We start from the raw sequence: 15,107 nt of genomic DNA, 5'->3' as shown, positions 1-15,107 counted from the left end.
ATGTTTAAGATCGTTAAATTCTCTTGATGAATTAAGCTCTTTAACATTATGAAATAAAACTTTTTACCATCAGTAATATTCTTTGCCCTGAAATCAACTTTATCTGATTTTGATACTGCCCCTTCAGTTTTTTTTTTTAGATCATAGTAGCATAGTATCTCATTTCCATCTTTCTTCTTTTAAACTATTTTTGTGTTTAAGTGGGTTTCTTGTGATGGAATATAGTTGGGCTTATTTTCTTATCCAATCAGACTTTCAGTTGAGGTGTTTAGACCGCTTGCATTTAATATGATTATTGATATGGCTGGGTTTATGGTAGAATGACCCCTTTACATTATTAAGTGGACATCTTTATCTCTCACACTGTTTCTTGCCTTAAAGTCTACTTGGTCTGATATTAATATAGCTATACCAGTTATATTCATATTTTTACTTTCAATGTTTTGATGTCCTAATATTTAGAGTGTGTCTTTGGTTAGCAGGTTATAGTTGTTAGATTTTGATCCATTCTATCTTAGTCTTTCAATAATAGAATTTAGTACACTTATATTTAGCATAATTACTAATTACTATAATTACTGGGTTTATATCTACTCTATTGTTTGTTTCTTCTTTCTTTTTCTCTATTTGTTGTCTTCTTTTGGATTCTTTTAAAAAATATCATACCTGGGGCGCCTGGGTGGCTCAGTCGTTAAGCGTGTGCCTTCAGCTCAGCTCATGATCCCAGGATCCTGGGATCGAGCCCCACATCAGGCTCCCAGCTCCACGGGAGGCCTGCTTCTCCCTCTCCCACTCCCCCTGCTTGTATTCCCTCTCTCGCTCTCTGTCAAAAAAATAAATTAAAAAATCTTAAAAAAAAATATTCCCTCCTCTAAAAACTTGCTAATTAAACATTCTTTTATTATTCTTTTAGTGGCTACTCTGACAGATTAAAATATGCATTTCTGACTTTATGGTATAATATAATATTACATTGATCACTTCTCAAATAAGGCTAGGATATTAGAGTACTTTAACATCACTTGCTTCCTCCCAACTTTTGTGTTGTTCTGGTAAGGCATTTTAAGTCAATATATATTTTAAAGACATTTGTATTGCTTTGTGCAGACAATGTTTATTTATATTTAACTACATATTTACCCTAAGGCTCTTCATTCCTTCATGCATTTCCCTATTTCCATCTAGGAAATCTTTGCCTACTTTTTTTTTTTTTAAAGATTTTATGTATTTATTTGACAGAGAGAGGGAGACAGGAGAGAGGGAACACAAGCAGGGGGAGTGGGAGAGGGAGTAGCAGGCTTCAGGCACAGCAGGGAGCCTGATGCGGGGCTGATCCCAGGACCCTGGGATATCATGACCTGAGCTGAAAGCAGACACTTAACAACTGAGCCACCCAGGCGTGCCCCTAGGATCACTTTTCTTTTGCCTGAAGATTTCCCTTTAGGATTCCTTTTGTGAAAGCCTCATGGTGACAAATTTTCTCAGCTTTTATCTGAGAACACCTTTATTTTAAAGACTGTTTTCATTAGGAAAAAACAAAAACAAACTATGTTGGCAGTTTTCTTTCACCCCAGAACTTTAAATATGTCTTTTCATTGTTTTCTGGCTTTCATCATATCTGATGAGAAGTCAGCCATCAGTCTTAGTGTAACATAGTTATAGTACATTAATCAAAATCAAGAAGCCCTGTAACCCTGAAACAAATAATACGTTATATGTTAATAAAAAAGTCTCATCAAGGGCGCCTGGGTGGCTCAGTTGGTTAAGCGACTGCCTTCGGCTCAGGTCATGATCCTGGAGTCCTGGGATCGAGTCCTGCATCGTGCTCCCTGCTCAGCGGGGAGCCTGCTTCTCCCTCTGACCCTCCCCCCTCTCATGTGCTCTCTCATTCTCTCTCTCAAATAAATAAATAAAATCTTTAAAAAGAAAAAAAGTCTCATCAAATTAAAAAAAATCAAGAAGTCAACATTAATATGGGATTTAACCTACCAATCTTACTCAGATTTCACCAGTTCTCTCTCCAGTATTCTTTAGAACAACAACAAAAAATATGGTCTAGGATCCAATGTAGGCTCACACTGTATTTAGTTATCATATCTCTTTATTTAGTCTCCTTTAATGTGGAACAGTTCCTTAGTCTTCACCTTTCATGATAGAGTGCAGGCCAGTTATTCTGTAGAACATCCCTCAGCTTGGGTTTGTCTGATATTTCCTCGTGATTAGATTCAGGCTATGCATTTTTGATAGGAATACCTCAGAAAGGAGGTAGTGTTCTCAATGCATTATATCAGGGGGCACATGAAGTCTATTTGCCCCATTCCTGCTAATATTAATTTTGATCATGTGGTTAAGCTGTGTCTGCCAGGTTTCTCCACTATAAATTACTATTTTTTTCTCCCTGTAGTTAACAAGTAATTTGGGGGAGGAATTTTGCGAATCTATGAAGATACTGATCTCAACACACACACACACACACACACACACACCCAACCCAAAAGCCCAAAACTTTTCATCATCTATTGATGCTTCTTGCCTGAGCAATTACTACTATGGTGGTTGTCAAACGGTGGCTTTCTAATTCCAGAATTCCTTCTACAATTAGTTGGAAGTCTACAGAAGGCATTTTTAATAAGAGTTCCATCTACTTCTCATTTGCTTTGTTTCTAAGGGCCTACCCCTTTGGGGTTTTCAACTGAAATCCTGGTGTATACAGCAGGGTCTTTCCTTTTGAGGGAGGCTGAATTCTGATCTCTTATCTTTTCAGCACTGTGACTCTGCAAAATTCTGCTCTGCTTTACAGAGGTCTGGGCTTAGCTTCTAAGGTTCTCATCTTGTAAAACTTCAGACTTCAGTAAATGGCATGAAAACTGAACTTATATTTGAGGCTTCTCAAACCTTCAATTTCGTCACTCCAGCCTAAGAGACTATAAAAACCTCTGCTAATTTCTCGTCTCACTATAAAAAACCTTCTGCCTGGGGAAAGCCTGGATCCTTAGCCTCCTGCCAGTCAGCAAATGCAAGTGGCTGAAAATCCCCACGGTTCTCCCCTCTCCACAACCTTAACCCTTTCAATAGCTGTTGTAACTCTCTTAAACTTGAAATATCACCTGTTTATTTTCACTGGGAACATTATTTGGCTGCCAACTACTCCATCCTATCCAGAAGTGAGAGTTCTACATTTTCCTTTTTGGGGGCTGTGGAGTATTGCATCATATGAGTGTCTCGTTTAAAAATTTAACCTCTCTTCTAATCATATTTATGTTCTCTTTATTATAATGAGTACTGCAATAATCATCCTTATAGGTATACCGATATACATGAGTTAGGTTATTTTCATAAGATAAATTTATGGAAATAAAATGGCCAGATCACAGAATATGATGATTTGCAATTTTGACAGGTATTGGCAAACAGCCCTCTAGTAAGACCGTGTACTCGGCTGAGCTGACAGTGTCTAATAAATGACCATTGAGTTGTTTCAAGTGGGTCACTATCTTCTCTGCCTTTTCAGGTGCCTCAAAGGTCTCCCAGCCCTCTCTGTTCCAGCCTCAGTCTTCTGTGGTGAGTGGGCAAGGCAATCCACAGATCTGGTGTGTGGTGCAGGGCAGCCCTGCCAGCGCTCACGTCTTGTCTTGGTACCAGCAGCTGAGGGGGAGTGGCCCCACCTTCCTGCTGAGTCAGCGAGAAGGGATGCCCCCAACCTATGGTTTGGGTGTGAATCCTCGCTTCCTCGTAGAGATGGACCCAGCCAAGAATGCCGCCCTCCTTACCGTGGGCAATGCCAGCCCTGCTGATGAGGGCATCTACTACTGTGCCCTGTGGTTTTCAGGCCAGTATGTCTTTGGAGAAGGTACCCGTCTGCTCTATCAAGGTGAGTGAGTCTAAGAGTGTAGGGATCTGGTGGCCCTAGTGTGTTAAGACTGTAATGGCGGGGGTGGCAGTGAGCAGAAAGGTATAGATGGTGGAGCCCCCTTGGAGGAAGCCTTGCTCAGTAGGGATGAGGGCAAGAGAAGGAAGGCCCAGAAGACTAGACGGCCAGCAGAGAAAAGGCTCAAGCTTCTGGATGGTGGATTCGACTGGGAGTATCTAAGGATGGACATAGACACCTTAGGCCCAGACTTTTAGGCCTGGGGAGGGGAAGCCTAATCAAGAACATTACATCCATTCCCTTCCCTTGCTCTGTAGGAAGGATACTGGAGGCCCAGAGGATTAAAAGTACGTGGCAGAGACAAACTCAGAGCTCATATTCTGGCCAGAAGGCTAGCTGTGGGGGGAAATAGATTCCAAGAAAGGCAAGGGAAGGCCATAGGGGAAGGGGAGAAGTGTCTCCAGAAGGAAGGAGATGCAATAGGACTATGAGTTTGGAAGAGGCTGGTGGTATTGGGTAACATCCTTCTTCCCTTCATTCCCCGCAGCTAAGATGCAATCCCCGGCTTTCCAGCCACCTGAGCTGAGCCTGTTTGTCCCAGACTCTGGCCCTCCCTTCCATGTACTTTGTGTGGCCCTAGGACACAACCCTGACCCTCTGAGGGTCTCCTGGGTCCTGAAAGGCCAGTATCAGGAGGAAGAGGACTCCACTGGAGGAGCCGGGGAGCCCGTGGTCAGCTGGCTGCAGCTGCCTCGGGAGGTGGCAGGAATGTCTGTGACTTGCCGAGGCTTGCACCAGACTGGAGTCTCAGAAGTCGTGCTGCCCCTCCCCTGCGGCCAAGGTGAGAAAAGAGGACCTAGGGGTGTGCTCCAGGCTTCCTGATGCAACCACCTGGAACACTGCAAGGCAGTGTTCCCCCCTGGGAAAGTGCCAGTTTCCCCCCTGGCAAACTGCAAGGCACTGCTGTGTGTGGCAAAGAAGCCTTGACTCTGCCCCAGCTTCTGGGTGAAGCCTGGACTTGGCTTTGGAGCCTATGCAATGACATTGTGGGACCAGCTTTCCCCAAAGCCCTAATATCCACTCTGTCACTCCTGGCTTCTGTGTTCTCTAGTGGCGAATGCCTCTTTATTTCCTTTGGGGGATAGAGCAGAGGGAAGCTATCTGAAGGGCATCTGCTCTGTTCCAGGGTGCAGGAGAAGGCTGGAACTGGAGAATAGGAATGAGACTCATGACAAGATTGGACACACTCGTCTAGGTAAGGACCCCCAGACACTGAGCTGGGACCTGGACCCCCTAGGTAGCAAAGCCATGACTTTTCACCATCAACCACCCATTTGACAAGCATTTAGGAGTACTACGTATTTCTCAGGGCAGAGAGATGACTGCAACAGTGTGAACATTAGTGAGTCTAGAAGGCTAGGTCAGACACTGAACCAATGTTTAAAATGCAAGGAGAACTGCCCTAAGGGTTTTAGGGCAGGAACACAGGATATTCAGGAGCTCAGAGAGCTGGGGGGGGGGGGGGGGGGGCTCCTGCAGGAGGGCCTGGGAAGCTCCCGTGGACAAAGCAGAGTCAGAGCTGAGCCCTCAGATTCTGGCTGGAAAGGGTGTAGACCCAGTCAAGAGCACCTGGGTCTAGTCCTGGTTCTGCCCTCAACTCTCTGTGGCCCCTTGGGGGAGTCTTTTACCTTCTCTCAGCCTCAGATCCACCCACCCATCTACCACTCCCAGTCCAAACTGTCTTTGCCCTTACAGATCTTAAGTCTAACTTTTTCATCTGTAAAAATGGGGAGTAATAGAACCTCCTGGAGGATCAAGTGAGCCAGAGAGGGCTCTTCAGGAGGCAGTGTCAGAGGGCCGGGCGGGGCCGACTCATGCTGTGCCTGTCTCCCTCCTAAGCGGAGCTGGAACAGACCCTCACCGCCGCCGCCTGCTGCTACCTGGGCCTGCTTGCTGCAGCTCTGGCCTATGGCTTCATCGTGGCTGCCCTCCAGAGGGATCGCTGCTGTAGGGCCCACCCTATGGAGCCACTCACCCGACAGGGTCAAAGAGCAGCCCTTGGTTCCAGGGTGCAGGTGGGCAAAAGGTGCCCCCCTGCCAGGGCCCTGGAGTGCAAGGGGCTAAGCCCCAGCGGATTCCACGTCCTCCGAGGGGCTGCCCGTGCACCGGACCCTCCCTCCTTGTTCCAGCCAGCTTCCTCCTAGTCTGCTGCCTTTTGTTACCCCGTGGGGCCCCCTTTTTCTCCCAGACTGTTCAAATTTCTCCACAAATACAGGGAATTTGAGAAGATACTGCTGTGCTGTTGGTTGTTCTGGGCAAGGGAGGTGGGATCCCAGGACCAAGGCCAACAGCTCCCAGGGGGAGCCTGTCCAGGGTCAGCAGACTCTGGAGACAGGTGAGCCACCCCAGCCTGGAGCCTGATGGTCAAACAGGTCCTGAAGCCAATCTGGCTAGTCAGAGGGAAACACATATGGCAGAAGCAGACAATCATGTTTTGCTGCTCATGAACTGAGAAAGCCAGGTCACACCCACCCTCTCTCACTTCTTCATCTAGTTGAGAGTTGGGTATCTAAGGTCCTCCCCTTTTTGATTAAAATCCTTTTCTTCTTACCCCACCCCCCCTTTAAAGATTTTATTTATTTATTTGAGAGAGACGGAGAAGCAGGCTCCCTGCTAAGCAGAGAGACCAATATGGGACTCAATCCCAGGACTCCGGGATCATGACCTGAGCCAAAGGCAGATGCTTAACAGACTGAGCCACCCAGGCGCCCCTCTTACCCCCTGTTGAGAACAAATGCAAATACCTCTGAGGATTGAAGTTGGTCAAGGATCTTTTACTAGAGAGGCACACAGAATTTTACGGTGGGGGGGGGAGTCATTCAGAGACTGCTAAGGCAGCATGGTCCCCAAGACTGCTGTAGTGTCTCCAGGAGGAGCCAAGTGCAGCGGGGCAAGGTAACCCACCTCTCCTTTGTGGGGATACCAGTGACGAGGAGCCTGAGCCCGGAACCTCATCTCCCATGCTTACACCGCAGGGGGGCAGCCTCTCGAGGACTCTCTAGAGCATCTGGCCCCACACTCCTCCCATTCAGGGTGATGGCTGCCCAGGGCTCCCTGTAGTGTTTGTAGTTGGGGCTCAAAGGCCCTCAAGCCGTCTTCCTCCTTTCTTCTACACTTCACCTTCTCCCAGCCTCTGCGCTACACTGATGTGGCACCTGCCGAAAATGGATCTGAGGAGTTCTGAGAAGAAACCCTTGTCCTAGGACCCCTTAGTCCTCTCTCACTGGGCGTCCCAGCACTTGAATCCCGGTACGCACATGTCTACTGCGAGAAATTCTTGCTATCGTGCCAACTCCTTAGTGTGGACTTTGTCTAACAACCCGGCGCAAATTAGCTTTGCTGACAGTGGAGGAGGCGGAAGGCTCAGGGTGTCCCAGAGGTCACTGGCCCTGGGACTGGGCTGTTGGGGTGGGGAGGTGAGGGCTGACCAACAGGGACCTGGTGGGGCACAGAGAAGAAATACGGCCTAGTTCTGGCCCCAGTGGGAAGGTGGCCACTAGTCACTGGTGCCATCCACGTGTTGTATCTGTAAGGATAGGTCCCGGCTAGGAGCTCTCCCCAGGAAGGAGCCTTAGGCCGTGCCTTAAACATGTCCGTCAAGTGAATCATTCCCAACACCTCAGCCTGAAAGTCAGAACCCCTTGGATCTGACCTCTGGCTCTCCTCTAAAGGTCCTATGTCCTCCTCTGCTTGACCTCCCCAGCTGAGGAGACAAAGGACGCCAGTGAGTGCGGCGAGTCGGTGGCAAGTTCAGTCAGTGCACACAGCTCCACGGCGGCTCCTGGCAGAGCAGGCGGGGGTCCTCCCAGTCACCAGAGAAGATTTCACCAGTAAAAACCTGCAAACTCTTTATTAAATTCTCCCATTTCATCTGTACAGAAAAAAATGCACATTATGTTCAGGATCTCAGTAACATCTCAAAATTACACAGCATGAACATGTAAAAACAAGGAACTGCCGGGATTTTATACATAGAAAGAAAAATCATTTACAAAAGAGGCTTGTTAATTTCACTTTTTTTCTCTTTCTTAAAAAAAAAAAAAGTTCAAGGCCTAAGATCTCACACAGCACCTGCTGTTCAGTCTGTTTTCCTGCTTGGACTGACCTGGGCACGCTGAGCCAGGGGGAGCCGTCAGGAAGCCTATGGCCGGCTCGGCTCTGCCGCAGCCCCTCCAGCCTACGTGCTGCAGCCTGCCCCGGGGGCCTGCTCCTGCCTCCCTGGCTCGGGCATGGGCCTGCTGGGCTCTGGGGTCCAGGTGTCGATTCCATGATGGGGGGGAAGGCAAAAACAGAATATAGAGGCACTATCTGAACTTTCTCCTTGCCTAGGGAGGTTTCTGTACTGTCCGAATCCCAACATCCCTACTGGGGTGTGGTGACAGATCTTGGGAGGAGGCACGGAGAGGAAACCATCAGGATCCTGTCACCACCAGCCCAAGCAGATAGTCCCACCTTGTGGTCCGGATGACAAACAGTCCCTGGGTCTCCATAGTGACCTCCCTAGATGTTCGGGGAAGCTGGTCACTCTGAAGAGTCAGTCTGGGTTTGTATGACTTGTCTGTCGTCTGAGGCCAGGGCAGGAAGGGGGCTTCGCCTTCGAACTAGACTGACCTAACGTGTGACCCTGGTCCTAATGGAGAGGAGGACCAAGAGGAGAGTACTAGAGAGATGGCCGACCGAAAGCAGAGGAGAGAGGGAGACAGTAAGAAAGACAAAGGCAGGCCAGAACATCAGCTCTGGCCCCATGGCCCTTGGGAATCGGAGACCAGAGGAGAAGAGGTGAAGAGAGAGGAGTCCCTAAAGGCCCAGGAGAAACTCAAGGAACTGGATAAAGCGATGCAGGTGCCGCCCAAATCGCGAGAAATAAAAGGTATCTTTCAGGTTTCTCAAATTTGTAAGAATCTGAAATACAGATACTATATACCTAAATGCACACAATTCAAAAAGCCCTCTTCTTTTTGTTCTATGGCAAAATTTAGGTTGAATGTGTCAGGCTGGGTTGGCTGGCGTTGTGGCTCTCTGTATCTGTTCACTTAACATAAGCTATACTCGGAGTGTGGGTAGTTTTTGGTGGGGTAGGGGAAAAAGCAGGAAATGAGAGCCTTTTCTCAAAAGAATTTGAGACCAGCTACATGAAGCAATCCACCTCTCCCTGGATGACTCACTATAGTGGGGGTCTTTGGGATAGAAGCTGTACCACAGCCCGGAGGTGGGGAGGATGGGAGACATTTCCAGAAGTCATTCTCACACATGAGAGTGAATCTTCTCTTGGGAAAATAGAGGGAAGTCAGCACATAAGTTCCTTTCCACTTTGATGATATGTGAACGGATTAATACAGACCTCTTTACTATTGGATTCTTTTATTACATGACTTTGGGAAATGGGAGGAAGTGAAACCTGATCATTCTGTCACCTCTTCTGGGAAAGCAGACTCCCCCACCCCCCCCCCGCCCCCGCAGAGCTGCTCTCTGTCCCCCAGAAAAGAAAGTACAGGATACGAGACAGCGGAAGGCCCGGAAGGCCTGCAGGGAATTCAGGCCAATGCCTGCAGAGCACCAGAATCCCCTGGCTTCCAGGGACAGGCTGGCTCCGAACAAGCCGACCGGACCCACAGAACTGAGGGTTCTCCAGGGAATGCAGAAGAGGAAGGCTTTACTGCTGGAGTGAACCTGAGCCTCTGCTCTGCTCCCACCTCAGCACATCTTGCTAAGAGACTTTTCTTGGGACAGAAGCAAGAGCAGAGGAAGGTGAGGGATGCACCAGGGTAAAGGTCTCACTTCCAGAGCTACCCTTCTGTGAGAGAAACTCAGTTAGAGGGAACAGTCTTGTTCTTGACAGCCTGCCTGCATTTCTGATTTCCTGTACCGCATGGCCTCCAGCCCGGGAGAGTAACCTCCTGGTGCCTCTTGAGCATTGTGGAGCACACTGAGTATGACTCCCTGAGATACTGGAGGGAGCTGACAAGGCCAGATGAGTTCCCTGGCTACTGTAATTTTCAGCAAGTGCCTGAAGCCTTGACCTTGGAACCACCCACCCCCCTGCCCCCCAACCCCATCACTGGCTGCTTGTTATTGTCCATGGGCTAGACACCAGAAGAGATAAGGACAAGGTCCATCATCGGCTCCTCCACTAGGGCCATGGTTTCCTCTTCTTCATTAACTCTCAACTAGCTGATTTCACGACTGACCCATAAGGCTAGTAATCCATGAGGTCCAGAACCTGTGTTGTTCCACCAAATGAGGGACCAATGGATACAGTTGAGCTACAGGTTCAGATGGTGCTGGGCCCCCTGGAGGTAGAAAACTGCTCAGGACACTACCTGGGACTCTCAAGAACCGGTCACCTGAAACTACTCCACGCAGAATGATGAAATGCTTTCTAGCAACAAGCAACTGAAGATACTGGCAGAATTATCCCTTTTATTCTGACTATTTCTAAAGATGACAAATGTTTCAAGAATCAAACTCCTTTTCAAGCTTCCCGATTTGTTGCAGACAACTAAGACAAACCCAAAATGTCAAGACACATTAAACTATGGGATGTTTTACATACATTGGGAGGGAGAATGTACAGATGGAGAGCGGTATGCACACACTCACCAAATGATGAATGTTTATCCTATCCTGTAAACCATGCCAGACACGTTGGTGGGGGCCTGCGTTTAGATGACATCCCCAGTTCTCATTCCCAAGCTCCTGCAGCCCAGGTGGGAACCCCTGGAGGTGGACCATCTGGACCAGCCCAATTCAGTCCCACAATGGTGGTAGCAGGGGGCTGTTGCCCAGACTCCAAGAGTTTCAAGTTTTATGAGGCTAAAGAATCCCAGGACAGGTGCTGAGAATCAGGAAGACCCTAAGAGCAGGACTGAGGGGACCAAGCAGCTTAGCAGCTCCCCTTGGTGACTTGAAGTACCCTAGGCAGGGGGACAGAGCTGGTTTCTGGACCCCACTGCCTCCAGGAAGGGTAGCAACAAGAAAAAGAAGAAAACCACAGTATTCAAATATATGCCAGTCAGATTAGACAAGGAGTAATTTGAATCAACTGATCCACACACTGACCCACTTTGTATCGAACACATTTCAGGGGAGACAAATGTTGCGTAGGTCCTGCAGCCCATGTGGACGGTGGCAAAGGAGGGGCAGGGCAAGGAAGGGTGCCATGGTCTATGTGGACAGTTTTAGGCACGTGATTTATAATACTCTGTGGACGTCTAACAGGTTAATAAAATATATATTATATAAATATATCTCCTACTGTACATGCCACCCTCTTGTGCAGCCACTGTAACTCCATGCCCAAACTCAAACCAAGGTGTGCCAGGTTGGACCCTGATGCTTGCACCCCTCCCTTTTACACTCCAAACCTGTTATCCCACACTGGAAGGACGAGGGAGGACGGCCAGGAAGACTGCTTCCATAAAGCTCAGATTCTGGAAAGACTGATGAATCATCAAAGTACAACATTTAGCCAATGCCTACTACAGTGGGTGTATGCAGCAAATGGACAGAAAGGGGAACAAAACAAAACAAAACACGGAGAATAGGCTCCATCTTTTAACATAGTAACTTTCCAAGTCCTCTCCACAAAGAGGCATAAGGGAACTTGTCTGGGAAGGTGGCATCGAGCCTGCAGAAGGGTCACATTGGACGGCCAGTCACACCCTGAGACCACGCCTAAATCTTTATAAGCCACTGTCTCTGACCTGCATTGTTGCCTGAAACATAAAGCAAAGTGAATCAATCCCTGCCCCTCCTTCCTGCCCTGAGCTCCCTCCCCCGCTGTAGTCACTGTCTCCCAGCAGGCCTTCTAGATTAACTGCTATCCCCCAGCAGGGTCAATCCAAATATGACTGAGTCCTGTGCTAGCCTGGAGGAGGATGATGCCTGGAGATCCTGTGCCTTGGGACTCAGAGTCCAGCCTCCCGGTGCAGATCAAGTGGCTGACCAGCTTCACACACTTCTGATCTCCTCCCCAACCCGTTTGCCCTTGGCCCAGGGAAGCTCATGCTTGCTTTACTTCACTGAAGTGAGGAGATCATAGAAATACTCATGGCCTTGGGATCGTGACCAGCAGTCGCTCTGTTAAAGTGGGAACTGGAAGGCATCACTGTTTCAGCCCAGAAGAAAACAAGACCCAAAGCAGGCTGGTTAGTGGTTTCCCACTCCTCGGTGAAGTCCATGGCCTCCACATGGTCCAAAAGTGCTTTTGAGAAATGAGCAAGACATCCCAGTAATAGCATATTGGGTGGTGTGTTTTCCCCCTAAAGTCCTGCCTTCATTTTACAGTCACACAGAAGAAATAACCCCATTGCCCAATCAAGCCTGGAGGAGATGTGCTACTATATACATTTTTTTCTTTCTTTAAAAATTTCTTTTTCTTTCTTTTTTTTTGGTTTTGTTTTGTTTTGTTTTTTTAAAAATCATTTGAGTTGCAGGTCAGGTAAGTTGGTTCTGGAAGTATTGGTAGTTCCATTGGTATGAGAGAGACTTGTCTACGGGCAGGTAAACCCCAATTTGCCAACACAGGCAATAACCAGAGCGGCCAGCTGCAGCTGCTGCACAAATGGTCGAGGAGGAGGAGGAGGAGGAGGAGGAGGAGGAGGGCACCATGGACACGGGCGAAGTTGGAGGCGGGACAATGCAGAGGACACCTGCTGCTGCTCTAACATGGGTGCTGGTGCCACCTGTGAGAAGAACCAGGTGAGTGGGCACACTATACAGGAGGGCTGTACAAACTGGGCACCGGACAGGTAGTTCCTCTGGCGGTCAAGGTGGCTCTACCTGTCCTTGAGCTCTCGTGTTACCCGCTTGGTGATACGTCCACACATCAGGCCAATCAGGAACAATATACAGATGCTCCCACTGATCACAGACAGAATGTAGTTCTTTGATGGAGATGTCATCACTTGCATGGCGAGGTCAGAGAAGCCATCTGCTGGGGCCACCTGCAAAGACACACCGCAGCATCGGCCTCTGAGAGAGAAGTGGGCTAGGGCGGTGCCAGCTCTATCTCGCCCCCCTCAATTCTTAGTTTAGCTTATGCCATTTCTTTTGGGGAGAGAGGACAGGGACAAGAAAATCAAACACAGAGCTACAATTCCTTTTCCTGATAATACAGGCATATCTACTGCACAAAATGAGAAAATACAGACAAATACAAAGAGATGGGGTCTCATACCATCCATCATGGTGACCGTCACCACCAACCTGGCAGCAGCCCTTACACTGAAGACCTGGCAGAGTGCTCCACATGGCTTTGCTTTTTTCCCAACGGGGCTCACACCTGGCGTGGAGCCCATGGTGGGGTTTGAACTCACCACCCTGAGATTAAGACCCGAGCTGAGATCAAGAGTCAGATGCTCAACCAACTGAGCCACCTAGGTGCCCCACTGACATGTTTTCAATCATTTAGTCCTCATACCAATCCTTGAAAGTAGATTTTATTACTCCCACATTACAGCTGAAGACCCAGAGGCCCAAGGGGTGGGAGGTGGTTACTTGCAGAATGTCACAGGTTCTTATGTATTCGGATTTATTTTTAAAAACACAGAGAACAGTTGAGATTGTGTTGGATGTTGGTTCTGTATCTTGACTTCTTTTCACTCACCATTAAATCGTGAGCACTGCCCCCCAGCAGAAACACTGTGCAAACATGACTCAGGCCGACTGAACACACTGCACCACTCCCACAGTCATGGACTTGCAGTCTAGCCAGTTTCCATACTGTGCTCCTCTCTCTGCTTTCTCGGATGGACCTCTATGCAGACCCCGAGAGCAGAATCAGGGCCCAAAGGCTCCCCAGGCGCACAGGGACAGGGACCTGCTCTTCTGGGTCTCACCTTAGCCTGGGTGCCCGAGAGGGTCTTCCCAGAGACATCTGGCTATGTCTATCTGCTTCTCTGCGCATCCCACAGAGCGGGGAGGTTTCAGACGAATGTGATCTGTGCGCTGACATTTGCCGGCACCGAGCCAGCAGTGGGGTCATGGCAGCAATGCTTCGCAACGGACTGGCGGAGAGGCTGAGCAAGGGAGAGACTGACCTGGCGCCTCTCCATTGCCTCACTTAACTGATGGCTTCCAAGCCAACTCGGGTCCCTTGGAAGAAGGGGTGAGGGGACGTGCTTGCTACTTGGACAGCTGTGAACCCGTCCCTTCATTTCCCTTACATCTAGGTGTGAAGACTTTTCGTGGTCCTTCCTCTTTGCCTGTTACCTTGACCTTTCAAGTGGGCAACAGGAGGAACTGGTCAAGAAAGTGGGCGCAGTTCTTGTGATCACTCTCTTAATCTAAGGCAACTGGGAATGTCTGTCCCGATGTGGGTGACACCAAGAGCGTGGATCTAGAAACCTGACTTTCTCACTGAGGCCAAGTCACAGCTTCCATGACCGTAAAGTGAGGAAATAATCACCCCACTTACCCCGCTGGGTTTCAAGGTTCAAGCGAGGTAATATGGCCATCAGTGTGTCTTAAACACCACAACGCAATGTACACAGGAGAAGAACGGTTATTCTTCTCGCTGAGGCTCAATTTTTGTAGGAAAAATCTTCCCCGGCCCCAGTCTGCCCGGGTACCACATACATTCACCAGTGTCCTGATGTCTCTCTGCCCAATTATTTCCCTGCTTCAGCCTAGCCGAGGGCTAGGGCTAGTCTCATAAACATATGCTCCTCCCAAACACTGGGTCAAGTCAGAAAACCAAGCTTTCAGACAGCAGTGACCAGCCCGCTTGCTTTCCCATGGGCATGACATCTGGGTTCTCTGCGCATGGCTGGTTTCAGTCCCATCCTTTGGGTGACTTGCTTTTCCGTGGTGGACTATGGGCAATGAAGAGAAAGCGCTGGCCCTGGCAAAGCCTGCGGACACAGCCCCGTGGCAAAAGCAGATGGGGGCTGCAGGCTCAGGGAAGCTGGGGTGGCTTTTCGAATACCCTCCCTGCTGGTCTCGCAACAAGGACAAGACCAGTGGAGAAGCTGGGGAAATGACAGAGAGATGACCGTTTCAGGAGATTCTCTCGGTCATTACCTTTGCAGCGTAACTCCACATTTCAATCCGGTCATTGAGGCGTTTTTTGCACTCGGGTTGTAACCTCACCCGCTTATCCTCCAGGGCCTCCATGAGGCAGGACATTTCTGTGGAAGAAAAGGGATAAGAAGAGTCTGAAACTGTCCAGAACAGAAAT

General features: G+C 48.8%; 1 protein-coding gene across 7 annotated transcripts in view; it reads right to left on the bottom strand.

Moving 5' to 3' along the window:
• GLG1 (golgi glycoprotein 1) overlaps window positions 1–15,107 on the bottom strand; it is a 174,909-nt gene that overhangs the window by 7,545 nt on the left and 152,257 nt on the right. For 5 of the 7 annotated variants that reach the window (XM_064580152.1, XM_064580153.1, XM_064580154.1 and 2 more), the window contains exons 25-26: window positions 14,951–15,057; window positions 12,710–12,873 (exon numbers count right to left, since the gene is read on the bottom strand). In XM_064580152.1, the coding sequence (XP_064436222.1) occupies window positions 12,710–12,873; window positions 14,951–15,057 (271 nt within the window). Of the gene's footprint in view, window positions 1–7,750; window positions 12,874–14,950; window positions 15,058–15,107 lie in introns of those variants that run through there. The other 2 variants (XM_064580157.1, XM_045890746.3) reach the window with 2 other exon arrangements.

The sequence above is a fragment of the Mirounga angustirostris genome, unplaced genomic scaffold (assembly GCF_029215605.1).
Source record: "Mirounga angustirostris isolate CCGP_5_RB_7025 unplaced genomic scaffold, mMirAng1.0.hap1 SCAF_16, whole genome shotgun sequence".
Classification (NCBI taxonomy): domain Eukaryota; kingdom Metazoa; phylum Chordata; class Mammalia; order Carnivora; family Phocidae; genus Mirounga; species Mirounga angustirostris.
The sequence above is the reverse complement of the archived record's forward strand: the minus strand, read 5'-3'. Positions and strand labels throughout refer to the sequence as shown.